Here is a 25,338-nt window from a genome sequence, read left to right on the forward strand (position 1 = left end):
CGAGGACTATGGCCGTTTGTCCACAGATCGTTTTCGACCCGGCCTTATCACTTTTGGATTCCCTGCATTGCTTTCGGGTGGCGGAGAACCGCTTCCTCGGGGAACCAGCGACCGGCGCTTCCTCATTCCCCGACGCGACTCTAGTGGATACTCGCATTTCAAATGCCTACGAGCGCACTGACTGAGAAACAAAGACATAAAAGTCAGCCAAATGTCGAAATAAATTGATGGTGGCGCGGATATCAGCGAACAGGAGTGGTGTTAATTAAGAAATCAATCGCACGAAACCGGCAAATCATTACCACGCCGATAAGGCGTGAAGAAGCAAGGGACACATAATAGTACATTCCTGAATGGGCAGAGGACCGTGATACTCACTTGCATGTCCTGTCTTTACTACCCGGGACGGGTGGGCCACACGCAATTTTCCGGCCTCGGCAGAATAAGCATGCAAGCGCTGGTTTCTTATCCATCGATCGTTTGGGGTGTGGTGACGGCGATATCCGTAATGCCCCCCTCGGGGACGGTGAACGTTGATAAGGGGATCCCGTCTTTCCGCCATGAGGGTGAGAAGAAGACTCGTTTGGGGAGTGGTAGTGTTGTTGGTTCGTATGTATGAATGCGGGAGTGGATGATTCGACCTCGACAAACATATAAGACTGGCTAGGGACGGTCATTGGGGCTTCTGATGCATCACGATGCGAAGGGGGCAGGAAAGTTGTGCTATGAGGGGAGCACGGAGAGGGAGATTCTGACATTGTATCCTGAGGCGAATAAGGTTGGAACTGTCGTGGAGGGACCGAATGAACGGGTGGCGGATATGGTAGGTGATCCATAGGCGGCTCGTCATCCAGTGTTGCGAGGTTTGGCTTTATATCTTCAGTCTCATGAGACATAGGACTCAGTGTCCCTATCGGGATGGCCTCCTCGTACGCACAAGCTGATCGTCGAGAATGACGCAGGCGGGGACTCGATGATGGGAGGTCCGACGGATTTGCAAAGTCCACAAAGGCCTTATAAATGATAATCACGCTGTCAAAAATAGAGCACGCGTAACTTCATAGAAACGATTCACCTGTTGCATCAAACTGGATTCATGTTTGATGTGGTTCACGCCACTATGCGCTGCAGGAGCCATAGCAGAAACACGTGTACCAATGGGTGCTCGTGCAGAGGTTGAAGTGGATAACTGCCCGAGAGAATCGACTAGCGTGTATGATTTCGAGATCTGAAATGAGGATGGATTGGTATGAGGAGTATACTGGGCGGTAGTGATGCACGGTGAGGAATCGCCGCATTGTTGCATGTGGGTTTGGCCTTGCAAGCTCCAGCCGCCTTGATCCGAATCTTCGGGGCACGGGATAAGAACAGGTTGACCATACATTCCAAAGAACTGGAGATCTGATTCGTCCAAAGAATTGAAGTATGCACCTGATTGAAGTTCTTCAAAAGTAAATGCTCGTTTTACTTTGACCTGGCATCGAGTTGAGAGAACTATGATCGGAGACGACAAAAATACCTACACTTATATCAAAACCTTCTGCATAACCGTTAGATTGGTTCGATGGCCTAGATGTCACATGAGATGATTGGTTTTGCGCGTCACAGGGTATAGGGTTTTGGGAGCTGGATGCGCTTGGTTGGGGATAGTGCCAATATCGAGTGTGTTCAGAAGGCGTGTGAGTGGAGACAGAAGACATGTAGAGGGAGTGAAGGAAGCAAAATGGTTGCGGGGGAATGTTTTGTGTAAACGGAAGGTCAGTTGACGGCAGGGGATAAATCTCCAGTTTGAAGGCGGTGAGTGTCTTTTATATATATTAAGACTCACTGAAAAAGGTACATTGCGTATTTGGTAACATAAGAACTTCGGGTTCATTTGCAGCCAGTTTATACTAAGCTAGGCTGAGTTTAGGAACCCACGCCTCTGGCAGGCTCGAAGTCAGACGACGAGAGATGTCAACGATTACAGCAACAGGTCTGAATCAGTTTCCGTAATTATTCTCGTAAGCAAAATGACCCACAATCGCGTTTCTCCATTTTTCAAAGGATTTCATGTTATCCATATCAATGAAAATACAACAGCTAGCTGCAGTCCTTTCATCGCCCTAATCAAGCTCATTAAACCATCCATTTTTTAAAAAGATCGCACAAACCTTAGCTTGATGACGTGAGGAGTGTAAAACTGAGGGAGCAGATCGCGACAGATCCGATCGTATACTCTATCTTGGCACCTTCCATTGTTTTCCCATGAAGCACTAGCTTTGTCAGACTTGCGCTGACCCTTCTTCCCAACTGTAAGTACTGAGAGTACATGACACGCCTTTACCTGCGGTCCGCTTAGCATTATTGTCACCGAAACTATATAGAACAACGAGGAAGTTACCCCCATCGGTAACTTTTCACCGGAAAAATCGCACTTCCAACTTCCAATACGGGTTGGTCAAGAGGTATGGTTACGCTCGCTGTAACTCTCCGACTCGCTGAGATACTCAGATCACAAGACCGCTCCTAACCTCCAGTATACATACACGACTTGCCTGGCCTTTCCATAAATTGTGCTCTCAGAAATCATCTCGTAGTTCAAGACTGGGATGTAGTTATGTAACTAGATCCTGAGTCATTTCCAATCAAGCTGATGTGGAGTCCAAATTGGCAAATCAACGCTCATGACACAGAGTCTCGAGCATCAGGAAAGTCGATAGCCTCCGTCGTACGGGCAGCTTCTCCATAAGTGAGCACGCCAACATACGGCATCACACTATATTTGAGCGAATATTGGGCGGGATGTACGTTGCTATCCGAGTCATCAGCATGAAAACAATATGGGGTGGTCCACCGTCATCGGATCCTGACTCACCTGAAAGATCCCGACAGGTCGCGAAGTTTGTACTTTTCTTTCTGTACAATGTCGATCGTGGCATCATCTTTTCTCCGTACAATGCGATCCCAGATAACTACGGTATTGTTGACCTTCAAAAGTGCATCAGACAAATCTCCCCCGCTCGTATGCATGAAGCTATAATGGTAAATTGCTTACCCCTTGTGCATTTGTGTATTCGGCCTCAAGGTACACGAATAACTGCTTCGTGTTCCAGTTAAAAAGTGGCGTCAAGTCTAGAGCAAGACGCAGCGATCGCAAAATCAAATCACGTATAAGAAACCGCGATTGTGCGACGGAAAGTGGTGGATCCCCGGTGAGGCTCTTCCGCTGTCATCGCGATGAAAAATACATACCGGCCGAAAGGTTAAATTTAACAAAACCAATTTCCTCATTTCTGAAAGGATAACGTCTCGTTTTGGAGTGGAACCTGAGGGATGTCAAGGTAAGTCACTGACGTGAGAGACACGACGAAGGCAAGACTCAGGCTGACGCAAGAAATCGAGTGACTTACACCTTCAAAGAGACAATATCCAGACTACCCTTAGAATCCGCGTTGAAGAGGAAAGAGGAAAGAGCTACAGCTCCAAGCAAAACCATAACACACGTTGACCAAAGACCGGATATGCCATTCGCTCGAGCGTAAATGCTGTGCATCCTGTAGTGCGCGCGCAAGAGAATGAAGAAGCTGGAATATGACAACTGTTTCAAGTGAAGGAACAAACGAGTAGCTGCCACGGCAGACAGACGTCACGTCTGAGCAAACACGTATGAATACCATAATTTCCTTTTCTGGCTATTTGGTTTTATCATTCGAAGCTTCAATTCAATGTAAACGAATTATACAACATGTGCCCCCGCAATTCACTTCATGTTGCTAACCTGAATCCATTATACATTAATATTGGAACTTCGTCATGATAGTGCATGATGCAAAGTGCGTTCGAAAACACGTTCCTGCAGTTTTTTTTGTCTTATGAAACGGTGAGGCGTATATAAGGATATGTATCATGCTGAGTGTCTACCACCGCTGTCAGACGCTATCTTGCTCTAATCAATTTACGGCCTCATTCTGATTGTGACTAGGATACAACCAGGCAGCAAGTCCCTACTAGAACCCGGGGGTTCGGTGTATTACAAGGTAATTAACGGGCGATGTTCGTACGAAAATGTTGCATGCCATACATGGATGCCTGGTGCATGACCTTGCCATTATTGGGACAGCATCCTCGATCGATGCCTGGAGAACTCAACAAACCAGCGCTGTCACATGCTTCCAACATGGCTTCAATCATATCGCCTGCACCACACCGCCAGGACATTTTGTCCCACTCAAGCATAGATCTTCCCACTTCTGGCCATGGGCGCTGTTATACTGCCACAAATGCACATCTTCGCCCTGCCTGGTATCGGATTTAGTTTGGTCTATTTGTTTATATCCTTCTAGTCTCTAGCTGTTTGATTCAGAAGATGCGCCACCAGTCCAGGCCCTTCACAACACCGTCTTTATGATGGGCCCACCAAACGTACGTATCATTACTGTCAATTTCTGCCTAGTCTCGGCGCCTGAACCTCGACCAGTTAGGTGTCTAGAGCGTGTCGTAAGTCACCAAACATCTTATCTGATGTCATGCTTGTCTTTTTCCTTTTCGACCGTATCATATGATCGTGGGGCAATACCATAGTGGCTGCATTTCCATGGGCACTTGATGTAGCTCTTCATTTCCGCATACAATTGCTGATATGTGAGCACGTCATCATGTGGAATGCTCCAGGGTTACTCGGATCTTTCATAGATGGTGATAGCAGGTCTTTTGATTAAGCTCGCAAGTTGACGTGCAGGTGGTGTTTCATGAAATGGAATGATGCTTCATTGTCCGATTGTTGGTCGGATCTTGGCCGTTAATATGTTCAAAGAGGCTGTCACGGTCGACCCTTCCTACCCCACTACAGATGGGATAATTCCCCATCATTTTTGTTTTCATTGCTCAGGCTTGGTATCCCCACGGCCTACAGGCTAGAAAGAACAAGGAACAGGCAGATAGTGGCGGCTCAATGTTCTTCTGATGATATCTCGTTAATGGCCGTCCGAATACTGGAATATTCCCCAAAAGATAAATTGACCATACATGGAAGATTTTCAGGGCCGTGACATGTCTCCGGGTAGAAACGGGGGTGGCGTCGTTTTTTGTCTGCTTGTACCTTCCCCAAAAAGCACTAGGAATATCCCAGTATTAATGAGTGACTGACAAGAATGCAACCTGTACCAAATCTACCCGAGGCAAAGTCACCCTTGAATAAGTATGAAGCTCATAGGTACACATATCCTAATCATCCTAGCATCTGGACGCTAGTCGTCCTCCTGCTTGAGACTCGTGCTACTCGGCACCCATACCAGGTCTTCCTCATCTTTCTCACTTTCACCTGCTGTACCATCTTCATCACTACTGAGTACCCAGTCTCCCTCGATCTTCCTATCCAACGTTGCGATCTTGGCACCACGAGAACGAAGAAATGCGATCACCTCGCGTGCTCGCCTGTATCCCCTGGCGTCAGTTACTGGATCGCTATCTCCACCATCATCTGCCGAGGAGGTGGGTGAATTTTCTTCAACCCAGCCAAACCTCTTTGCCAAGTGGATACTCGCGATCACTCTCTTCTCCTCTCCGCTTGCTTCCAAGGTCGTCAGGAACTCAGCAAGAGCCTTCACAGCCTCTCCACGTGCCCGCAGTAAATGCCTCATAATTCTTCTTGATGATGGCCTGCGACGGGACGCAATCCTGACAGGCGGCTCATCGGTAATCTGTGCTGGCAAGGAATGGAGCGTCCCCGATGATGTGCCTGGAGTAGAGGAATTTGCCCGATTCTTGTCGATCCAAGGGTTCTCAGGAGGTACTAGCGGGGTTGTATATTGAGACAGTGCAGACAGAGAAAGCTCCCATCGCCTGGGAGCCCATACGCCGACGAGAACGCGCCATGCTGCAATCACACGCTTGAGACTTGATATTTATAGGTAAGCTAACAAGAATATGAAATCAGAATGATTGGAACTTACTTCATGTAGATATCTGTAGATAAGTTTCCATTACCCCGTTAGTATAGCTCACATTTCCAGCGTTCTAAATATACGTGCCATTGATCAATCTATTGTGATAATATGCAAACGCCCAGACTGTGAATGCTGCCACAAGAGCACCAAAACCTGTGTACCAGAGCATCGCCCAGAGCGCCCAGAACGTGGCAGGGTAAATCATCATGCACGATAACAAGCCAAAAACGGCTTTGTTTTGCGCCTGAGTTTCCTCTTCATGCTCCACTAAACGAGCGCCAATTCGGCCCATGACATATACCGGCGTGTGAAGTAAAAGCGGGATGAGGAAGAAGGGAAGGCGAGTGAGGGCAACAAGCGTGTCGCGAATAAGGACAGAGAGGGTCAGCAAACGTGACGGAAGGGGAGTTGGGTGAGAGGGAGATAGCATTGGCGGAAGTGGAAGTGAGGACAAGACGGAGTTCGTAAGATTGGTAGACTGAAGAAGTGAGTAATACCCCAAAAGGTGACGTCGAACGGTCGAGAAGTTCGCAGTAGCGTCCGTTGTGGAAAATAGATCAACAAGACTACAACAGTACGTGAGCTGCCGATACTAACTGAATAGACGAAGCGTGAAATCGTACGTCTGTGAAATCGTGACAAATTCTTCGAGGTCGATCGAGCGCTCATCTTCCCAGAGAAGATCCCTGGCCATCCTAGCACTGTAAAGGGTATCCCTAATTAACACATAATGAGAGTCCGCACACACCGCAATGAAACAATATTGAAATACCAGTCAGGAGCATTGATGGTTGCCTCGACCAGCTCTCTCTCAATTGCACTTGTGAGGCGCTTGGCCGCTGCCCGTGGCGCCCCTTCTAAATCCGAAAAGAATTGTTCCTTATACTCATCCATCGAAACTGGTTCACCAAACCTAATGACATCAGCACAAGTACTATATCACCATGCCGACTAAATCTCACTTCACAATGACCTGTGCTGGATTTAGTGAAGTGCCTTTCGAAGAATCAGGGAACGTACACTGCTTCGATACTTCGACTTATTCGTGTACACGATGGCGGCGGGGATGATCCGGACCCCGGACCCCTTCACTCCGTTTTCCGCGGCCCACTTGGTGTATTCTAGGGCAGCCCAGGCAGCGCCATCCTTCACTTGCATGATCCTCGGCTCAGTGTATGACGTGCCCTCCGGGAAAAGCGCAACCGCATCGCCCCGTGCGAGAGCTTCGATAGTTCCCCGAAATAGATCTTGGCGGTTCTTCGACTTCCGGTCTACAGGAATATTACCAGACGAGTGAAGTACCCAAGAAAGGACTGGGTTCGCAAAAAGTGAGGCTAAAAGCAAGGCGTGACGCGTTAACGGAATCAAGAATTGCTAGCTTGATAAGGCTTAGCTCGCCTTTACTCCAGTAGTGTAGAACACGACGATGTGGGAAGCTGGACGCTATGAAAGATACGATAAGCACGCGCAAAATCTACGAGAAGAACTGTAAGACTAACAAAGGACAGCAGGATCGATCATCATGTTATGGTGAGTGGCGGTGCTGCAAAAAGTGGGTCAGTATTGGTTCTAGACTTTCTTCAGGCGCGGGAGATGTAAATTCAACATATGTGGGGGTCAGTAGTCACGACTGTGGATTACTTTACGTTCCCAGGTCCATCCAATTGATCCTTCCAACTTCTAAGCGCTTAGGTCCAATGCAAACACGGGCTCAAGTGTCCCAGCCGACAAGCAAGTGATGCAAAATACGAAACTTACACAATGATCGGTCCATCCAGCGGAACGTGCTCGCCTCCAATTACACGAACTTCTGTGAAGAACGACCAGAGAGACCAGTCCGCAATGCGACGGATGATGAGGTGTAATACTTTCGAGTCGGACATCTTAATGAGTTGGCCGAAATATAGCAGTAATAAGGCGCGAATATACGTTGTGATATAGCAAGAATGATTGATGGCAGCGTCACGGTAGAGCAGAGCTCAGCGGGGAGAGACTACGAACACCGGCTGCAAAATGCTGCACGGCCTGAAAAGATGTAATAACGGCAACTTTTATGGAAACACGTGCGCTAACCATTGCTCCCGCACTGAGTACTGAGACATCGTGCAACTTCTCTTGCTCAGCTTGGTGCTGCAACTGTACGATTGCCATTGCATGGTTGGCTGCCAGTCCCTAGTATATTCCACCTAGTAGCGAGTCTCCCTAATTGGACCTTATGGGAGAAAGACAGTTGTCCCCTAACGTGAAGTACCTGCATGCATTACTTAATAGTACTCATGATAGCCTGCCACGCATATTACTCTGCATCTGTCACAGTTGTACGAGAAAATCTGCTGGAGGATCTGCACAGCGTACGTAAAACCTTAGCTGTAAACCTCTCGGCGATACCTAACCTCAGTTAACCTGCTGAGTTGTCCCAAACGAGCTTCATGTGTACTGAAGGCGCCCCTGAGTACACCACGGGAGCTGCCCTTACTGCACCTGGACATATAAGCGTGGTAGAATCGTGCGTCTGATCCGGTTTAGGGTGGCATAGTCTTCTGCAGATATGAACTTACTCAATGACATCTTATTTCGCCACTTGAGCGCGCAGGACGAAATAAACTGTCAAGTAAGGTTTGTGTGCTGTTCCTTTCAGGAAGAGTGAACCACAGGAAAGCTTGCTGACACTTCTGACGTGAAGTATACTCATCATGACGCGATAACTCAGCGCTAATAGACAACGTCAGCGCCAACGGAGCAGCGAGAAATATTCTATAACGAACCTCTTGGAAACTCTCGCAGTTGCGCTTCTCGCTGAAACAAAAGACTCTGGAGATCACGAGGGGACAGATGCAGTAGTAGTGAAAAGAGCTGATCAGAAAAATAGGGAGTTAGCCGGACAGAGATGTCAGATGTAGTCCCATGAAGACGGAAATGTGCGAAATATCTTCACATGAGCGGCTTCAAAGAGTCAAAGTCATTCGTACAATAATACACAATGGAAACTCAACTAGTACAACCAAACCATCCACGTGACTTCCAGAAACGCAATGTACGCCTTCATGAAGGACGTACCAGTAGTATGGCGGAGGAAAGAAATATACACATATACGAAAATAGGGGGGCTAAAGAGGGAGGCTCATCGGCTATCAACAATATCTGGATCAACCCGAAATCGCAGATGTCAGATACAAACGGTGGGATCCGAGGCAATCGCTTCCCCATGTCTATCAGCATGTTAAACTAGAGAGAGAAAAATACTCACGCTGTTCGAAATACACCATATGCGCAGGATTGATACCAGTCGATGCTGTGTAGAAGGCACGTCAAACACGAGAAGGCACGGACACAACGGAGTAAATATACGTATGGATGCACTGCCTTCCGGGTCTTCGGCGCCCACACATCTACGTACGTGACGCGGGGCCGCTAAATGTTATATCAGTGGTGATCTTTTAAAAGGTGGAGTATTTCTAACGTGGTTCGGTGAACTGCCAATATTCCGTAGCGCTGATGACCATGTGAGTTCGTGATAATTATATAGAAAATTAGACTTCACTGATGCCTGTACCCCAGCCTCGTAGGTATGATTGTGGGCACGCCATCTAAGTATAGCATTGATTTGGTCATAAATAAAACGTACATCACAAAACATACCGAACGAATGCACGCCTGTAGTAGCATGCGAGATTCGAGTAAGCGAGACATGCTCTTTGAGGGACACAAAAGAGGGTACCTCGAAAAACATTATCCACTCCAATCAGAGTTTCCACGAGCTCAGCGAATGACTGATCTCCTGTCCTTGGCTGGCCTGGCGGTCATATTCAGTAAACATCGCGCGATAGGGGTACGAAATTTGTCACCAAATGTGAATAATCGCAGCGCAGCATCAGGGAAACTGTTCCTGATAGATAACGCTGCAATAGATGCAATGGCGCCCTGCTCGAGGACAATGACATAAGTAATATCACGAAGAAGCACGATTGACGCACTCCAAGCGAATGACCTGCAAGCATAATTAATTTGTGTATATCGAGAAAAGGCAGCGTGGCTTGCCGGACACAGTCACATCATACTGCGGATATTCTTTAAACTGCTCGCGTAAGACATTAAGTACGCGATCTCCAACGCTTCGAAAAGCATAAAGAAACCCTGTATGCACGTGGGCATCTGTGTTCTCTGGAAGGCCTGGTCCACGTAGTGGGGAAAGCAGGAGAGACGTATCTACTTGCCGTCAAGTGTTAAAAATTGCCATCTTAGAATCTTGCGCCTCGAAATTCACCAATGATCGCGCTTGTAATCTCACGACTGCCCCTGAATGCAACCACAAGTTCTTTCCTCGTGTCATCGCGAGCGATGAAACCTTGGGTACCCGTAATTGGATTTATAAACTGCATGCCATTCACGCTGATATCAGTACACAACCGACCACAGAATCATCTACTATATGCGCACCTGGGCAACCAGTGTGTTTCCCATCGGACGCGGGCATAGGACTTGATACGCGCCAGATGCATACTTAGTGTATCTCACAAGCTCATTGTACAATTCTTCGGGAATACCCTTCTCGGGATCATGCACCGTACCTGGGAAATGGGGCCACTTCCATGACGAGCGGGGAGGATGCGCTGTGTCGTCGGGCGGATTGCTGTACCAATTGTTACAATGGAGGTGTGCAGCATGATCAGGAAACGTACTTGTGCATGATGGTTCAGGGTCAAGTTGAAGCAACCGTGTCTGAGTCTGAGATCGCTAGATCCGGCAAGCCATCGGTGGGATCGATTCTACCAAAGTATGGAACTGCAACCGACATCTCCTGGCCACAATGTAGGCCTTTAGAGTCATTCCGAGCAATCGCTCTGATATTTGATTTACCTACAGGCGGGCGACCGGCGTGCCAGCAAGAGTCAAAATCATATTGGTCTATCGCACGTCTTTCGTTCCCCGAGCTCCGCGGTTATCGATGTTTGATTACCGACACCTGGGCGACGCCAACAGTAGTACTAGTCTTAATTAAGTTGTCGTGTTTTACTACAGAATCTTTGACATGTAACTACGCCAGAGAGGGAAGAAGACCGGGCTCAGGTACTGGAGGTGCTGGTGATCATTGCGATCATGCACTCTTGACACACGAGACTTGCGATCCTCCTCGGCGCTCGCAGCTTCCAAACATGAATATTGTGCTAGCTATGTCTACAGTGGGGCATCAAGTGCGTCAAATCATTACAATGCGTAAATGTACAGAATGAGTGTGATGTTTAGAATGTACGATGAATGTGAATCGTTTGCGAAATATAAGGAATGTTAACAAGGCGCCGGCGCCCAAATTTAATAAAATATAAAATGTATGCTGGTCTCGGACTCCAGAGAAGCCCAGCGACTCTATGATGAACATGATATGCGACAGGGCTCCAACATTGGCTCGGTCTTCAATATGACGAGCGTCTCCCCGAGCTACGGTGCTTTGCCGGTCCGCCCCTTCCATTACCTGCACCAGGTGACATGAACCCTAACAAGCGCTTAAAGAGGGGCTGAGGCTTCTTCTGAGCTGGTGCCTATTTTTGCAGATGACAAATCACGATGCGAGCGCAAAACAAACGACGAGCATCAGCGTCGACACAATGATGCAGGCGGAGTGATAAAGGCGCACCCCATAGTGATACTCCAAACGACCGCTAGGGGCGTGATGGTACGACTGCGTTGGCCGCGAAGGTGAGTGGTACATCGTCCGCTGGTGAGATCCGTGTCCGTGGGACTGCTCCGGGTAATAATAGGCCGGAGAAGTGTGTTGCCTCACGGGCTGCGATTGCTTCTGCGGATAAGGATAGGGCTGGGTGCGTTCATACTGGTGTGTGGGGGCCGCAGCTGGCGGATAGATGGCTTGTATAGTTTGCGAGCGTGATGGTGGCTTGCGTGTTGGGCTAGTACGAGAATGTGATGTGGTTTGTATGGTGGTACGACTGGAGTGGGGGTATGACCATACTTCAACAGGCTGCGAGTGAGAACCTAAACGCGAGCGAGAAGAGGTGTGCCTATATGGATCCTCTTGTCTTGTAGGAGGTATATTGTAAGTTTTCGAGCGGCTGGGCGCGGGGCGCTGCCATCTTCCATTTAGCTCATCATCATAGAACGAGCGGTCGCGCAATGTGGGCGACATGACGAATGGATTGGAGTAAGAATGAGCTTGAGCAGTTGTCTGGGATACCCAGTTTGAAACCCGAGCTTGTTGAGCGAGATAATGCTCCCATGCTGCGGGTGAATAATCGTATTCAGTCATGAGTCCTGATGAAGTGGCGAACAGATGCAAAAAGTGATGTTGTTGATATATGTACAGATGGATGACTCGGATATGATACGAGATTCCTGGAATGTGGTGTTGGCAGATGGCTGTCTAACACGAAGACCAACTGGTGAGATTCTGGGAGCAAGGCGATATTATCAAGTGAATCGATCTTGACCAATCCTAAAGAGACCGTGGAGAAATGGCGGCCTGTTATAAATTGGCTCCAATAATGAGCCGCCAGGCCACCGAAAATAACGCGGAGGAACAACGTTTCCTGTCCACGAGGAGGCGCAATTCTTATTGTCATGCTTATGTAAACAACGCTAAACCCCCAACGGCCTGTGGCCAATTGACCGCGTAACTCAACTCGTGCTTTTCGTGGTTTATATTCATATACAGTGCATGTCCATACCAATGGTCCGCAAGCACCAGGTACAACTCTAGTACTGCCTCTAGTGCCAAGGTTGCTACGAACATTTTATCCCCCAATTCAATATGCACGATCCGATGTCCGACTTTCAACGCGTTGCCTAATCCAATTGCCACTGGAAGGTCGGTGGGCTCGCGCCTGCGTGACGAAGTTGCAGTGACAACCCCCGGAAAATAGCCGCAAGATGGACGATAACCCGGAGATGCGCGCGTTTTTGTAAAGATCATCGCAGTAGTAGCAAGTACTGATACGGGAGATATGATATCGATGGTATCAATTCCTATCGATTCATACCCATTTGACAACGACGATGCGCCAAGCATGTATAGTCTGGGAAATTTGGCGGTAGTCCTCCTCTACGAAACATTTGAGCTACGTGGCCATTTTTGAAAATCGCGACAGGCTTTCCCCTCGACAACATCATCTCACCTCTTGTGCCTTCATAAGCAAACACCCTTATCTCCTTCGTGCGTGGTTTACCTCTATCAATTTCAATTTTCTATCTATCTCATCCCGGAACTTCGACCTTCTGACATACATTTTCAAACGGGAAGAGTTGGCCAAGTTCATTATCTCCCGAACGATTGACCTGCAGCCATCCTTCTTTCCAGCTCCGGACCGCTAAACGTTGCAAGATACTTTTTTTGATTGGTAAGAACAAGTTTGACAGCGATGATGGAACCGCATCATGCCAGTATGGTAATATGGCTGATCGAAACATGTTACAGATATTATTGAAACACTGCTCAATCGACACTGCCCCTCTGTTGCCCTTTTGGGTTTCTTTTGTTGGCTGATATGGCAAGTACATGGGGATGCCTATTTTATCCACCTTCGAGTCACTAGCAAGAACCCTCCATCATTCTACTTACCAGGATCAGCCAAAGTATGTCAATTACCACTGATCGACCAACAAAGGCCGCGGTTTAGCTTTGCCACGCCCTATCCTACTCCTCACTGAACGCCTCCCCCAGAGCCTTGATGTCACTTGGCCCAGTTTTACAGCAACCGCCGAAGATGATCTCGTTCCATCCCCTCCTTTTGGCCTCTCTGACGAGGTTGGCCAGATCCTCTGCCCATCGATCATTCTCCTCGGGTTCTCGGAATGCTTGAGTAGACAAATCAAATCCGCCACCTCCGTTGGGGTGCAAAACTAGGGACAGTTTCCTATTCCCGTCCATCGCCCGTTCAAATTCTTGGAGTAACTCCGGGATATGCTTGAGCGCTGTGCAATTGATTCCAATACCATTTGGTACTGGTAGATCGTTGTCCTGGCGTATCATAGCGATGGCCACTTTGGTAGGGGTATAGCGATCCCCTCCAGGTTGCCGAGTGTCTGGATACTTGCCATTGGGAAATGTTGCGGTGATCCACCAAGGCTTGGGACTGATAGTCTCCTTCATATTGTCCATTGCTTTCCTGATCGCTTCCACCTCTCTCACCACCGGCACCGTCTCAAACGCAATAAAGTCGACCTTGTCCCACGTCTCTTTATCAGACGTGAATACCCGAAGTCGATCCTCGTGAAAGCGTGTCAACGCCTTTACGGAGTTATTCTTTGCTTCAATGTCATCTCCGAAGGAGGTCGTATTTTCCTCTGAGTCACTGTAGGCTCGCGGCCCATACGGAGGAGGGTAAATCCCACCAAAATCTTGCATAGGGGCAAGTACAGCGCCAAAGGGACCAAGGGAGAGTGCGATATGGATATCTTTCGGACTGACATCAAGGTGTTCCTTACAAAATTGATGTCTGGCTTGGTCCGCTATGTGAACGGCATTACGCATAGACTCAGTTGCAATTTCATGAGAGTATCCTGCGCGCTCGAACGATTCAAATGCAGCCTGGTAGCTGTGGATGACTGGTGCACAACTTGCGACAAAAACACAGCGGAGACACTTACGTCGCTGTGAGGAGGACCCTTGATCCAGCCTCGAGGAATGCAAGATGAGCTTGTTGCAGGGTATTTGGTGCATCAAGGATGATCCGCGCTGACCACAATGGTGTGTGCGAGATCGGGAGATGGAAGTGATCCTCTAGAGTAGTGCCCTGCGACGAGAAATGAGCTTGTTAGTACAACACAACTTGTATTGTAACTCACGAGTCCTCCATCAGACAATAGTATTGTGTTTTTGAGCATGTTGTGGGTGATAACTTGAAAAAAAGCCTTGGGCTACGACCTGACACGAAGCGCCGCGATGTTTTCCGATGTCATCATATAACGTTATCGTCATCATAACGTCATCGCAACGTTTCGTCAGCGCACATCATCCACGCCTCACTTCTTCCATGCACTGTGGGTTAAACCCATGCAGTGTAGACGTCCTATCTATGCTAACAGAACACGTCGATAATGTGCGCTCACTGACCAAGTCATTTCACGACATTAAAACTTTACGGACTTTGCAACAGAGTCCGGCAGGGAAATCGCTGTTTGATTCAAGCCATCATCGCCACAGATGCATCACACAAACAAGTACGCGCTAACAGGCAACGTGGACAGTAGAGACACCAGGAAGTTGGCGGAAGACATCTGAAAGGGAGGTCTGCCAGCGGTGATACGTGAGCTGCTGTGTGGGCGTATTTCGGACTCGGAGATCTCAGAGGCCCCGATGTACACAGCTCAGATATCATGGCCGGAGTGCTGGCTGTCAAACTCACGGTACGCTTCACTACTGGATTTTTTGTTCATTGCGTGTGTGTTTAACATGATTTTACACTCGACTCCGAGCCCAACAGTGACATGGAGTCACAATCTCGTCTTTGCACCCGGACCCGCTCTTACGAGTCAGTGTGACATCAAATATTGGCTATGATGCTATGTCAATCGACTTCGTGAAGCATTGTCGAGCGGGCTTGCAGGAGTGTTCCGTTGATCGATCCAGATTTCTCTCTAACCTCGCAAGGTCCATGACCCTTCACGTCAGAAACGAGGCATATTGTCTGACGTACTAGTAGATGAGGCCATATATCATGTTGATCTCCATCGGGCTGCGCTGGCGCATGCCTTGGCCGTCGTGGTGTCTCTCAACGAACTTTCCACCAAACTTTTCAGGAGCGAAGTATTTTGTTTGACTTGGATGAAACTATTAAAGCTCAGTCGAGCTACTGGCACTCCGTGCACAGATTCGAGCAGCGGGGCATCCTGCCCGGCCTGGATGGGATCATCGATCTCAATCGAGCTGCGTGAAAACTCTGTCCTCCCGTCCATTTTTTCCGATCAGAGTCTCGGCAGCTTGACCATCAGCCTTCCTGACCTGAACGAGTCCACCAAGCTTAATCGGGCTGCATTGGTGCTTCGTCCCCTGGCGATCCTAAACGATACACGCATCTCAATAACCTTGCAAGCAGCTTACAAACAAGATCTCGGCAGCGGGGCGTTATGTCTGACTTGAATGAGGCCATCGAGTTCAATCGAGCTGCGCTGATGCCCCGTCCCCCCGATCATCTTCGTCAATCCATATCTCTCAATGCCCTTTCCATGAGTCTTCATGACGGATTCCAGCAGTAGGGCGTCTTGTCTGATCTGGGTGAGGCTAACGAGCACCATCAAGCTGCACTGGCGCTCCGTACCCCCGGCCATCCTCGTTAACGCAGCTCTCCCAACAGCCTTACCCTCAGCGTCCACGGCCGATTCCAGCAGCTGGGCATCCTGCCTGACCTGGATGACGCCATCGAGCTCAATCGAGCCGTGCCCCTAATAGATTCTCGTCTCTCGACAACCTTGCCAATATCATCCAAACAATATTCATATTGCGGGGTATGTTGTCTGATCTGATTGAGGCTGTCGAGCTCAATCGGGCTTCATCATCCCGGCCATTCCATCAAGCAAGTCAGATTTCGTCTCCGTATGATCTCAGATGCATTGGATGCATCTCCTGAAGACGAGTCCACAGCTGACCATGTAATGGGATTATGTTGTTTCCCGGTTGGTATCGACGACGACGACGACGACTGGACCATCTTCAGCCGCTTTCTGGAGGTCAGAGAACAGTGAGGCAGGAGCAATCGAGAAAAGTCGAAAAGTCAGGCAACATGCGCAGCTGTGACGCCTCGGTCATCCTTCAACCCACCCTGTTCACGTCGAGCTTGTTGTTCACATAGGTGTCTAGATTTACCACTCACAGCGCCAAGGTCGTGCGTACTCACGTATGGGGTCCTTGTGTTGGCTACGCATTTGACGTTACGCAAATGTCAAAATTCAAAACATGTACAAGTAAACTGTCTTCATTAATCTGCTAGGGTCTTCATACCACGTCCGCGTTCATACATGCATGGTGTTCTAAAACAAAAGGTGCCTGTAGTACTTTGTCGATGAAATGGTTGCGTTTAATTTATAAAACCTGGCACCGACTATTCATGCTAATCAAGATTAAGAGCCAGCGATGATCATACATAAATATCAACGTTCCATGAACTGATTCATGCTTTCCCTCGGTGTCTCTTCCTATTACCACCATCCACGCCCTCAGATTTGTTCAGCCTATCGAGCAAGGACGACGTTCTTGGTGTGGGATCTCTCGACTCCTCGCCCCGCTCGGCATGTGCTGCAGCGCCTTTAATGCTATAACCGCTCATAGGATGCTTGTCCGGCTCGGACGAATCATCCGCGCGTTTTTTTCCTGCTCCTCCACGTTTTCGCCAGGCCTTATCCGCATCGCCTGGGACAGGCATCGTCATACGGCTCAGCAACGAAGGTGTCAGTTGTCGTTCCTCTGTCAGTTCCGTCTTTGCTCGCTTGATCTGTGGTACTGTTTCTCCAGAGCTCAAGGATCGTTTATGTAATGCAAGAGAACCAGAGTCGCGAATCTGTATTGCTGGTCGAGAGTTCGATACCACGCCACTCGTGCTTGTATGCGAAGGTCTTGACATATCTGGTCTCTTCAACAGCGGACGTCCCATTTGAGGTCGGGCCGGGAGGTGAGCAGGGCGCTCATAAAGACCATCCCCGTCGACAGTTGTACTCGAACTTGCTTGCGACATTGAAGTTTCGGTTAGTGACTGCTCAAACACAGAAAGAAACAATGGGCGTCAATGGAGAAAGCGGAAAGCGGCCCACTGCGAACCCTGATGAGTACTCGAATTTCATCGCTGTTGTTTCCTGGCCCCAACTGTTGCGCTTGCACTTGAAATCTGCTTATGGATGTAGCCAAATTAAACGGAACTACCCAGTCTTCACGTTCTTTCCGCTGGAAACGCGTTATTTTGCAAACTCACATGAAAGACCCGACTTACATGTTTGCAAGCTAGAAGGAGGGAGCGCAACGTGTCCCACATAGCTGAAGACTCGAGTTTTGTGTCGTGGAGAGCCTAAGTCAATCATTCAGTGGATTGACCGTAAAATTATGCGGACGACCTACCTCCAACAAATTTGGCGCTCCATCAACGACCTGTCGCCGAAGAAATGAAAACTGTTCATGACTGCAAATTTGAGGGCGGACACGACTTTCTTCCTCGCATGCTTCAAGTGCCTCTACCAATCGGCCCGCAAGGATAAGTTGCTCCTCGGGAGAAAACCTTTGCAAGACAGGTTTCCCCATCAGATACGTACAATAAAATCGTAACAACACAACAGGAGAAGCAACCCGTTTTTGAATGGCGACGAAGTGCGCCAAAGATATGTAAAAATCGATGGTCTTGATAGATCCCAAGTCGTTCGATTTCACGTTAAGAGAAGACCTTGCCTTGTCGATAAGCACGTGAAGAAGGTCCATTCCGCGCGGAGAGCCTGGTATATAGCAAGGCATCATCAGAAGCAAGTCCTTTATGATCACTTCGACGTCGCGTGTCTCCAGCCTTCTGATAGCCTATCGACGAGTCAGCCTTGCAAAACGATGGAAAGATGCACCAAGTTACCGTCAGAAGTTGGGACACCAAGACGTTTTCTGTATCGGTACCCGGCGTTTTGGTGTATTTCCGAATGATGGCTTCAACTGCATCAACTTTCAAAAAGGCTATCACGAGTGAGCGTAAACGATCACGAATTTGCTGCTCCTCCTCGTCTATCGTGTACTCAGGAGGAATTATTTGATCGCACAAGACTCCTAGAGTGACGCCGGGATCCATGTCGAGATGGTCACAAAGGGCTGTTTTGACAACGGCAACTTCTTCTGGTTCGTCTACGGGGAATGGTCAGAAAAACTTGAAAAAAGCAAGACGCATATATGCTCAAAATCATTGTTGTAATTTGCGCGTGATATATTTTAAAGTTGCCTTACTTACCGCTTTGAAGAAGTTGCACAAGCACATCCGAATTGCGTTTAACCCACTTGTGCTCAACAGATGAAACGCTTGAGATTGCTCGATATCCTTCAATGCGAACCTGCGGTCAAGGGTGTCATGAAAAGAGCATACAAAAACAAAGACACCGCACCCGCGAATCTTGATCCTCGCAAAGATCGTAGACTGCATTGATAGCGTCTTCTTCTAGGTCAGGAAAATTATTGAAAAAGTATCTCATATGATTTGCTGCATAGCACTTGAGCTCAGAATCTGAAGAATGAGCAATTTCTATGAGTTTCGTGAGGGCGTCACGCCGCTAGTAAATTGATGTGAGGTCATTCGAGACAGTGAATGGCTGCAAATCTTACCAGTGCACTTCCTCCGTCTTGCTCTTTCTCAGCGTTCTCGACGAGTCGGTGTATTTCCGATTCCTGGTCGTCCATTTGCTCTTGAGTGTGAGCGGGAAGGGTATAACTCGCGGAGGCAACAACGAAGGATGTGGTTATTTCACTCCAAACGGGGAAAGATATTCCCATCAGCCAAATAGGCATTGACGTGACTTCTAGTACACATGTTAAGCACGAGTCCAGGATATATGGACACACCTTGTCCTGCTCCCTCCCTCTCTTCCTGACCTGTAACGACCCAACATGAGCGTGCGCACCAACGACCAGATTCTTCATGATAGAGTTAATCTACCTCGCTTAGTAAAAAGGCTTGAGAAATCCGTGTCCCAGGATGATTGGTCTGATAGTTCGCAGCGAGACACCTGGATCAAAGCTCAAGGTACTCTCCAGGTTCGTTCAGAATTATTCGTGGCAACTCCTAGAAGCTGATATTGTCTCAGCGAATCAGACATGCTCGCTTGCTCCTAAAGAACGTCGAGGTTGATGACCATGGCACTTCAACGTACGTGGAATTACTAAGGCAGGCCATCTGTTTAGGCTCATATTCAACATGCTTTTGTAGAGCCTCAGAACATCGTTATCAACGCTTGCGTGCGACGCTCGATCAAGTCGAAGCGTTTGTAACGGAGGTTGAGCAGGTATGCAGCCCTCACCGTGGCACATGTCCCCTTTTCTCGGCTCATCTGCCAAACTAGAAAGCAGCTCCTCCACTCAAGAGACCAACACCAATACTGCCGTCAATACGTGCCCCTATAACAAAGGCAGCTGACTACGCGACCATACCTGTAGAAGCGACGCTCATCCCTACAGAAGATACAACTCGAAGCGTGCCTGGTGCTGATGACCTCATACCATCTTCGCAGACAGAGTCTTTACCCTCAGAGCCCCTTTTGCCGCCAACTCTTCCTGCAGCATCATCTGTCACTTCCAATATCACTGCTACACCTACCATACTTCAAAACTCTCGCGCACTACAGGAAGAGCTCTCAGAGCAACTCGCACTAATGGCAACACAGCTTCGGCGCAATGCTACCCACTTTTCTGAGTCGCTAGTTAAAGACAAGAGCGTTGTCGAAGCAATGCAGGAGAAGCTCGAGGGGAACTTCGACTTCATGAAGAAGGAACGAATACGGTTAAGGGACTTCAGGGGGAAAAGTGGAAGTACAACATGTTTAGTGATCGCGAGTATACTTGTCGTGCTGGTCGCGTTCATGCTCATGGTTCTCGTTATTCGAGTAACATGACCAATTTTTACAGGTCATATCTTTCTTACTTCACGCATCATAGTTGTCACATATCTATAATTACATATAATCACCAGTTGGTTGCCCTAACGAAGGCTCAACAGTCCAACCTGAGCTCCAGCTGGACTGTCCCGTTCATACTCACGATGAAACATTTTATCCCATAGAAGCAAGTCCGTCCACCTCATATACATGTTGCACCTGAGCTCCACTGAAACACTAGCTCCTTGATCGTGTACTCCGAATCGCTCAAGCGTTCAATATCCGTATATTTCATTCATAACAATATTGACGATGCAAAGCTCCAAGCTCCATGATAGTGACTAGCTACTTCCAACTTCCTTCCCATAAAATCCAACCGTATGTAAGATAGACCGAGCACCATGGTAAGATACGATGACCACGCCCAGCGTGCAATAAAGATAAACCAATAACCATATAGAAGATGCACTGAACAAGGACGAAAAGAGCGAATATTCGAAAGGAATGTCGGTGATAGAATGAAGCGAGTGTGGTTAACCGTAGAGAGAATAAATTTCCGAAGGAATGTTGGTAATAGAATGAAACGAGTGTCGTTAGCCGTAGAGAGAATAGTCTAAAGGAATGTCGGTAATATATATTAGAATGTGTGTCATCAGCCGTAGTTGTGTCAAGAATTAGATTCAACACTAGAGCACGGAAATAAGGAGTAACGTTAGTAGCAGCGACAGATGCGGGGTAAGGGGGACATACATATTCAGACGCTGTCCTAGGTTGCGTTATGGGCAGGAACGATATATCCAGAAACTGCCTTGATCATTTCTTGGATACGGAATTCGTACTTTCCATGCTCAGCATGGGCCCTGCTAGCAAGCAATGGTTTGCACCCCTTCTGATGCCGAATCAAAGAATCGGTCCTCGCCGACAGCTTCTTGCAATAGGGGCATCGATAGGATGCAGAGAAGTGGACCCCTTCGATGTGACGGCTCAGAAACGTCATCGTCCCTGCGTCTGGGCAACCCTCGAATCGACAGGGGCTCGGAGTAGTTCTCTTCGTTTCAACCCCATGCCAAAACCACAGGTGGTCTTCGATGCGGATCTTGTCCACCTCTATGAACAGACCACATGGCTGGTCGGTCCAATCGCATGAGCGTACGCAGGCCAACTGTGGCGAGTGGTAGTCAGAGACGTTTCCGGATTCTTCGGAGTAGGTATCGTCCAGTTCCATAACTCCAAATCTCCTCGTTCGGAGGGGATTTCCGTTGGGATCGTGGGTCCTGCGGCTACGGATGTCGACAGGCTTTGGGTCGTGAACAGGCATGGTCATGATCGTGACACTAGTATCCGCTAGGGTGTACGGACCAAACTTGCCCGGTCCGTAGTCGTCGGTGGTATTCGGGCGTCTGCGCTTGTGCATTGATAGTGCAACGAACCAACTCGAACCATCCGAGGTCTGGCGGGTTTTACGCTTACGAGGACCGGTAGATGCTGTCTCGTCGAGAGCAAAGGAAGTTGGCGCCACGTTCGAGCCCCCACTAGATTCCGTCTGCAATGGAGCATATTGACCTTGGGAGAATGTCGCAATGGGGTAATACGCGTCGGACGGACCCGCAATGGTGGAAGGTTGCTGGTAAGGGTAGGAGGGAGCAGGATGATATCCATGCTGTGCCAATGCGTAGCCTTGCGGCAGTGCTGGAACGATCGCAGAGGGTTGCGGATGATACACACCAGGGAGTCCATTGGCATTGTATCCAGGATTGTATCCATGCTGGGACCATACGGTGCCTTGCGGTGCGGCGAAGGGCTGCGTATATGTGTTGGGAGGCCCGTTCATGAAGTATCCAGGGTTATATTCATGCTGAGACCAAGGATGGCCTTGCGGGGGCGCTTGAGGGACGGCAAAGATCTGCGGAGGATAGCAGAGCCCTTGATCGATGTGGGACAACTGGGGGAGACCAGCCACCGGGGCGGTGAAATTCTTCAATGTCGGAACCAACTCGAACATCTGAGGATTTTGAACATTTTGTGAATTGGCTTCAGTCCTGGAGAAACAGATGAGCAATGACGAGGACTCAGTTGCGAATACACGTACCCTTGTTGCGTCACTGGTAATTCATCATAGTTTGTCCTGTCGTTGGACGTGAGTTGCTTGGTCCTGGTAGGCTAATTAGATTGGCTTACCCGTCAACGTGAGCATCGGCTGGGCCTGCCAGCGCGTCTTCGTTAATTACACTACGCATTAATTCATCACTCTCTTTCAACAATCTGTACGACCGTGAGTTTGAATAAATGATTTAGGTAGAACCACATACTCATCCAACTGGGCGCACACTTCGGGGGACATCTCACCGCTGTGGTGAGCTGCGATCAACTTGCCCAATTCTTCAAAGGACAACGAATCGAGGTCAGGATCGCCGGGGAGCGGTACGTGGTCATTTGACATAGGCATAGACTCGCTAAGAACATAATGAGATGAAGCACGTCCTTGGACTCGAAATAGAACACCAACCTATCGAATGGCGTGTGGTGGCACGAGGAACTAGATGCGTAAGGTAGTGTTAGCATATCAAGCTACCCATCTGACGTGCGAGTAGACTTACATAGACATATAGATGAATTGAACAAGTGAAGTGGCTAAGATGATGAGACACAGTTGGAAAGTAAAGACGAAGATAAGAGAAATAGAGCAGAGAACGACACCAGGTTTTATACCTCTCGACAGGCGCGGCAACGATAGACAAAGGACGACTGTGGTCGTGCATTGAGGCCATCGATTTGACATTATCCCCCGACAACACGTCGGGAAAAGGCAAGTGTCTGTGGACACTTTCTTGTAGGATATGCACCTGTGGAATTCGCTTTGTAGCGCCACGCGTGCATCAGTCCACAAGAACACAGATATCACTGACCCTTGATAAACTTAGAATATGACGATCAAGTGAGTACTTGTCCTTCTCCACTAGAGGGTGACATCACATGTGGAGAAGTACAACTCAGATAAGGTTCCAATTATAGGGAAAATGGGATTCTCGCAGACTCGAAGCATTGTCGCAGCACACTTGACCACAACCATAAACTTTGGCAGCGGTACCTGCTCAGGACAGTGGCGAGCGAGCTTGAGCATAAGGGGTAAATTTATATATTATAGCATAAAGTTGCGCCGTAGAGACACGGCAGACACTGAGGTGCGTCACGGTAGAATCACAAAGATCTGAAAGTTTTGATGCGTAGGGTCAGTCGCATTTTTATTGTAAACGTGCAAAGACGCTTACCTTGTGTGTCCACTGCGTCGCGAATCAGCGTAATCCTTACTTTTGATGCGGGAATTTTAAGGGGTGATATAATGGAACCATCCAAAGCATCATACCGCAATACTTTTGAGATGGAAGCCATGCTTTCGACCTAGCGCTCACATGGAGATTCCACGAGCTAACTGGTGATGGAAAAGATGTGGTACAGCCCGTAATATTTCCACATGACACAAGATGAAGGAATCATTCTATGTGCTAGATGGTCCGTCAACAGTCATGATACGAGGGAAATCATGATACGTTACATATCGGTTTGAGATAGCCACATCAACGATACACGCTTACGATAAATTTTCAGGGCTGCACGCATCACGCGTGGTTTGTATTTGTATCAGATTTCGCCGTAGCCCTCAGTTGTGCCAGACCAGTGCATGAGTGCAGAGGCTGCTGAGAGTTCAGTTGTAAGCGTTGTTTTGGTCTGTTGTGCAAAGGCTTTGAGGACTTTCCTTATTCAGAAGCTTTCCACTTGACCGCTGTGGCAGCAGGTGCTGCCTATGCGATTCAAGAATTCGTCGGTCCGAAGTTGTAATCCTCTATCAGAAGGATTGGTCATTATATCTCGATGATCGCTCTCCAAACCACAAAGAGTTCCCTGCAATCATGAAGGAGCCGGAGGATAGGGATAAATGCACGGACCCTGGTGACCTTCCGTCCAGGTATGAGCGGCGCCCGAGAGAAACTACAACGGGCATCGAAGCGCGTCACCACTGTGCAAGAAGACGTTGCGTACTCTTTATTTGGCATCTTCGGCATTACCCTACCTATCATTTATGGCGAGAGGAAGCAGAGCACGCTCGGGTGGCTCCTGCAGGAGATCGTGGCCCGGTCAGGCGACATCACTGTCCTCGACTGGATCGGACAACCTTCCGAGTTCAATAGCTGTCTTCCAGCTTATATCGCCTCTTATAGCACTACTCCACGCACCCTTTCATCTTTGTCCGAAGATCATATTCATACACAAGTCTCTTCGCTGCGATAAACCATGCCCACAGATCTAGCATTAAAGTTTTATGACCACAGTTGAGCTCCTCGCTTCGCAAACTACAGACTTCATCTGCCTTGTATTTCGTTCCATGTCACGGAAACCAGACGGAGGCGCGGTCTGGCCCAGGAGACTCTCATCACATATGGAATCAAGGCAGACGGGCCCCATGGCCTGCTGATCACCACTCAAGAGACCCTAGATCAGTTCTCGCGGGAAAAACCCATTTGGCAGACGTTCTTACCTGTCCGTCCATGGGATCGGTATCTCCTCGGGGTACCTGACTTCGCAGATGACATGGAGAGCATGGAAGGTCGGACAGAGCCTGGGTCCTTGATGGATGAGTCTGACGAGTCACCCGGCAGTTCACGTGTTGAAGAGGAGCCGAGCTCACTGGCGTTGCAGTTGCTGGTTCACCCGAGACAACCTTTCGACTAGCGCAGTAGCGTGTCAAGAGGATCGCGTCAGACCATAACATCACTGCACAAGTCAAAGACATTCAAGTTGCTTCGGTTGACAACATGGATATCGGTACCGTAGAAATACTCTAGCTATACACCAGACTCATCTCCGA

The 25,338-nt window shown here is 48.5% G+C and overlaps 12 protein-coding genes across 12 annotated transcripts; 2 read left to right on the forward strand and 10 right to left on the reverse strand.

The window, feature by feature from the left end:
* Positions 1-6: 6 nt before the first annotated feature.
* On the reverse strand, positions 7-677 carry F5147DRAFT_747466 (uncharacterized protein; the record flags this gene model as incomplete). The annotated part of the gene is made up of 2 exons (XM_041439955.1): positions 7-181; positions 379-677. 2 exons carry the CDS (start codon positions 675-677, stop codon positions 7-9), a joined length of 474 nt encoding a protein of 157 aa, XP_041288573.1.
* A 43-nt stretch (positions 678-720) lies between these two features.
* Positions 721-1,825, reverse strand: F5147DRAFT_367957 (uncharacterized protein). Its single transcript, XM_041429408.1, has 4 exons — positions 1,524-1,825; positions 1,076-1,474; positions 938-1,013; positions 721-884 (listed from the first exon to the last, which is right to left on the reverse strand). Exons 1-4 carry the CDS (start codon positions 1,698-1,700, stop codon positions 880-882), a joined length of 657 nt encoding a protein of 218 aa, XP_041288574.1. The 5' UTR covers positions 1,701-1,825; the 3' UTR covers positions 721-879.
* A 701-nt stretch (positions 1,826-2,526) lies between these two features.
* On the reverse strand, positions 2,527-3,637 carry F5147DRAFT_367962 (signal peptidase 22 kDa subunit). The gene is made up of 5 exons (XM_041429409.1): positions 3,393-3,637; positions 3,235-3,308; positions 3,038-3,114; positions 2,858-2,970; positions 2,527-2,794 (listed from the first exon to the last, which is right to left on the reverse strand). The coding sequence occupies exons 1-5, from the start codon at positions 3,533-3,535 to the stop codon at positions 2,665-2,667; spliced, it is 537 nt and encodes a 178-aa protein (XP_041288575.1). The 5' UTR covers positions 3,536-3,637; the 3' UTR covers positions 2,527-2,664.
* A 1,496-nt stretch (positions 3,638-5,133) lies between these two features.
* On the reverse strand, positions 5,134-7,947 carry F5147DRAFT_715001 (uncharacterized protein). The gene is made up of 10 exons (XM_041438517.1): positions 7,686-7,947; positions 7,427-7,470; positions 7,326-7,370; positions 6,948-7,261; positions 6,890-6,900; positions 6,700-6,840; positions 6,551-6,643; positions 6,012-6,493; positions 5,934-5,946; positions 5,134-5,877 (listed from the first exon to the last, which is right to left on the reverse strand). Exons 1-10 carry the CDS (start codon positions 7,808-7,810, stop codon positions 5,229-5,231), a joined length of 1,917 nt encoding a protein of 638 aa, XP_041288576.1. The 5' UTR covers positions 7,811-7,947; the 3' UTR covers positions 5,134-5,228.
* A 916-nt stretch (positions 7,948-8,863) lies between these two features.
* F5147DRAFT_715011 (Alpha/Beta hydrolase protein) lies at positions 8,864-10,808 on the reverse strand. The gene is made up of 13 exons (XM_041438518.1): positions 10,607-10,808; positions 10,365-10,557; positions 10,192-10,300; positions 9,966-10,133; positions 9,902-9,915; positions 9,773-9,848; positions 9,646-9,720; positions 9,567-9,581; positions 9,469-9,514; positions 9,388-9,419; positions 9,276-9,338; positions 9,175-9,219; positions 8,864-9,125 (listed from the first exon to the last, which is right to left on the reverse strand). Exons 1-13 carry the CDS (start codon positions 10,612-10,614, stop codon positions 9,094-9,096), a joined length of 876 nt encoding a protein of 291 aa, XP_041288577.1. The 5' UTR covers positions 10,615-10,808; the 3' UTR covers positions 8,864-9,093.
* A 135-nt stretch (positions 10,809-10,943) lies between these two features.
* Positions 10,944-12,458, reverse strand: F5147DRAFT_715014 (uncharacterized protein). Its single transcript, XM_041438519.1, has 2 exons — positions 11,560-12,458; positions 10,944-11,464 (listed from the first exon to the last, which is right to left on the reverse strand). Exons 1-2 carry the CDS (start codon positions 12,184-12,186, stop codon positions 11,339-11,341), a joined length of 753 nt encoding a protein of 250 aa, XP_041288578.1. The 5' UTR covers positions 12,187-12,458; the 3' UTR covers positions 10,944-11,338.
* A 777-nt stretch (positions 12,459-13,235) lies between these two features.
* Positions 13,236-14,793, reverse strand: F5147DRAFT_715017 (Homocysteine S-methyltransferase). Its single transcript, XM_041438520.1, has 3 exons — positions 14,721-14,793; positions 14,523-14,668; positions 13,236-14,470 (listed from the first exon to the last, which is right to left on the reverse strand). The coding sequence occupies exons 1-3, from the start codon at positions 14,757-14,759 to the stop codon at positions 13,570-13,572; spliced, it is 1,086 nt and encodes a 361-aa protein (XP_041288579.1). The 5' UTR covers positions 14,760-14,793; the 3' UTR covers positions 13,236-13,569.
* A 2,045-nt stretch (positions 14,794-16,838) lies between these two features.
* F5147DRAFT_715025 (uncharacterized protein) lies at positions 16,839-19,352 on the reverse strand. The gene is made up of 8 exons (XM_041438521.1): positions 19,210-19,352; positions 18,993-19,157; positions 18,842-18,941; positions 18,476-18,738; positions 17,980-18,426; positions 17,855-17,929; positions 17,686-17,808; positions 16,839-17,620 (listed from the first exon to the last, which is right to left on the reverse strand). The coding sequence occupies exons 1-8, from the start codon at positions 19,282-19,284 to the stop codon at positions 17,042-17,044; spliced, it is 1,827 nt and encodes a 608-aa protein (XP_041288580.1). The 5' UTR covers positions 19,285-19,352; the 3' UTR covers positions 16,839-17,041.
* Positions 19,353-19,429: 77 nt separating this feature from the next.
* On the forward strand, positions 19,430-20,797 carry F5147DRAFT_715029 (uncharacterized protein). Its single transcript, XM_041438522.1, has 4 exons — positions 19,430-19,638; positions 19,689-19,750; positions 19,811-19,886; positions 19,944-20,797. Exons 1-4 carry the CDS (start codon positions 19,492-19,494, stop codon positions 20,490-20,492), a joined length of 834 nt encoding a protein of 277 aa, XP_041288581.1. The 5' UTR covers positions 19,430-19,491; the 3' UTR covers positions 20,493-20,797.
* F5147DRAFT_763382 (uncharacterized protein) lies at positions 20,718-21,581 on the reverse strand. The gene is made up of 2 exons (XM_041440636.1): positions 21,225-21,581; positions 20,718-21,159 (listed from the first exon to the last, which is right to left on the reverse strand). Coding segments are annotated over exons 1-2 (342 nt in total). The 5' UTR covers positions 21,227-21,581; the 3' UTR covers positions 20,718-20,819.
* Positions 21,027-22,086, reverse strand: F5147DRAFT_368190 (uncharacterized protein). Its single transcript, XM_041429410.1, has 2 exons — positions 21,225-22,086; positions 21,027-21,160 (listed from the first exon to the last, which is right to left on the reverse strand). The coding sequence occupies exon 1, from the start codon at positions 21,886-21,888 to the stop codon at positions 21,241-21,243; it is 648 nt and encodes a 215-aa protein (XP_041288583.1). The 5' UTR covers positions 21,889-22,086; the 3' UTR covers positions 21,027-21,160; positions 21,225-21,240.
* Positions 22,087-24,241: 2,155 nt separating this feature from the next.
* On the forward strand, positions 24,242-25,202 carry F5147DRAFT_839785 (uncharacterized protein; the record flags this gene model as incomplete). Its single annotated transcript, XM_041444249.1, has 2 exons — positions 24,242-24,718; positions 24,872-25,202. Exons 1-2 carry the CDS (start codon positions 24,441-24,443, stop codon positions 25,200-25,202), a joined length of 609 nt encoding a protein of 202 aa, XP_041288584.1. The 5' UTR covers positions 24,242-24,440.
* Between the last annotated feature and the right edge of the window lie 136 nt (positions 25,203-25,338).

Source organism: Suillus discolor (genome assembly GCF_016758755.1).
Source record: "Suillus discolor strain FC423 chromosome Unknown F5147scaffold_65, whole genome shotgun sequence".
Classification (NCBI taxonomy): Eukaryota; Fungi; Basidiomycota; class Agaricomycetes; order Boletales; family Suillaceae; genus Suillus; species Suillus discolor.

Excerpts from the sequence above, each read along its gene's own strand:
- F5147DRAFT_715011 (XM_041438518.1), bottom strand. Across the intron at positions 9,339-9,387 it reads TTGGCAGTTCACCGAACCAC|CGGCCCCGCGTCACGTACGT; the intron begins GTTAGAAATACT and ends TATAACATTTAG. Across the intron at positions 9,126-9,174 it reads TATGGTGTATTTCGAACAGC|CGATTGCCTCGGATCCCACC; the intron begins GTGAGTATTTTT and ends GACATGGGGAAG.
- F5147DRAFT_715025 (XM_041438521.1), bottom strand. The coding sequence starts at position 19,284 with ATGGACGACCAGGAATCGGAAATACACCGACTCGTCGAGAACGCTGAG. Across the intron at positions 17,809-17,854 it reads TCCTTCTAGCTTGCAAACAT|CGGAAAGAACGTGAAGACTG; the intron begins GTAAGTCGGGTC and ends ACGCGTTTCCAG. Across the intron at positions 17,621-17,685 it reads AAATTCGAGTACTCATCAGG|TCACTAACCGAAACTTCAAT; the intron begins GTTCGCAGTGGG and ends GTGTTTGAGCAG.
- F5147DRAFT_715017 (XM_041438520.1), bottom strand. The coding sequence starts at position 14,759 with ATGCTCAAAAACACAATACTATTGTCTGATGGAGGACTC. Across the intron at positions 14,669-14,720 it reads TATTGTCTGATGGAGGACTC|GGCACTACTCTAGAGGATCA; the intron begins GTGAGTTACAAT and ends TTCTCGTCGCAG. Across the intron at positions 14,471-14,522 it reads AGGGTCCTCCTCACAGCGAC|CTACCAGGCTGCATTTGAAT; the intron begins GTAAGTGTCTCC and ends AGTCATCCACAG.
- F5147DRAFT_367957 (XM_041429408.1), bottom strand. The coding sequence starts at position 1,700 with ATGTCTTCTGTCTCCACTCACACGCCTTCTGAACACACTCGATATTGG. Across the intron at positions 1,475-1,523 it reads CAGAAGGTTTTGATATAAGT|GTCAAAGTAAAACGAGCATT; the intron begins GTAGGTATTTTT and ends ACTCGATGCCAG. Across the intron at positions 1,014-1,075 it reads AATCCAGTTTGATGCAACAG|GCCTTTGTGGACTTTGCAAA; the intron begins GTGAATCGTTTC and ends ATCATTTATAAG.
- F5147DRAFT_715029 (XM_041438522.1), top strand. The coding sequence starts at position 19,492 with ATGAGCGTGCGCACCAACGACCAGATTCTTCATGATAGAGTTAATCTA. Across the intron at positions 19,751-19,810 it reads GATGACCATGGCACTTCAAC|AGCCTCAGAACATCGTTATC; the intron begins GTACGTGGAATT and ends ATGCTTTTGTAG. Across the intron at positions 19,887-19,943 it reads TTGTAACGGAGGTTGAGCAG|AAAGCAGCTCCTCCACTCAA; the intron begins GTATGCAGCCCT and ends CTGCCAAACTAG.
- F5147DRAFT_368190 (XM_041429410.1), bottom strand. The coding sequence starts at position 21,888 with ATGCACAAGCGCAGACGCCCGAATACCACCGACGACTACGGACCGGGC.
- F5147DRAFT_367962 (XM_041429409.1), bottom strand. The coding sequence starts at position 3,535 with ATGCACAGCATTTACGCTCGAGCGAATGGCATATCCGGTCTTTGGTCA. Across the intron at positions 3,115-3,234 it reads TAAATTTAACCTTTCGGCCG|ACTTGACGCCACTTTTTAAC; the intron begins GTATGTATTTTT and ends GTCTTGCTCTAG. Across the intron at positions 2,971-3,037 it reads AATACACAAATGCACAAGGG|GTCAACAATACCGTAGTTAT; the intron begins GTAAGCAATTTA and ends GCACTTTTGAAG.
- F5147DRAFT_715014 (XM_041438519.1), bottom strand. The coding sequence starts at position 12,186 with ATGACTGAATACGATTATTCACCCGCAGCATGGGAGCATTATCTCGCT. Across the intron at positions 11,465-11,559 it reads GTTTGGAGTATCACTATGGG|GCACCAGCTCAGAAGAAGCC; the intron begins GTGCGCCTTTAT and ends CTGCAAAAATAG.
- F5147DRAFT_715001 (XM_041438517.1), bottom strand. The coding sequence starts at position 7,810 with ATGTCCGACTCGAAAGTATTACACCTCATCATCCGTCGCATTGCGGAC. Across the intron at positions 7,371-7,426 it reads GATCGATCCTGCTGTCCTTT|CGTCCAGCTTCCCACATCGT; the intron begins GTTAGTCTTACA and ends TATCTTTCATAG. Across the intron at positions 6,644-6,699 it reads ACCATCAATGCTCCTGACTG|GGATACCCTTTACAGTGCTA; the intron begins GTATTTCAATAT and ends TGTGTTAATTAG.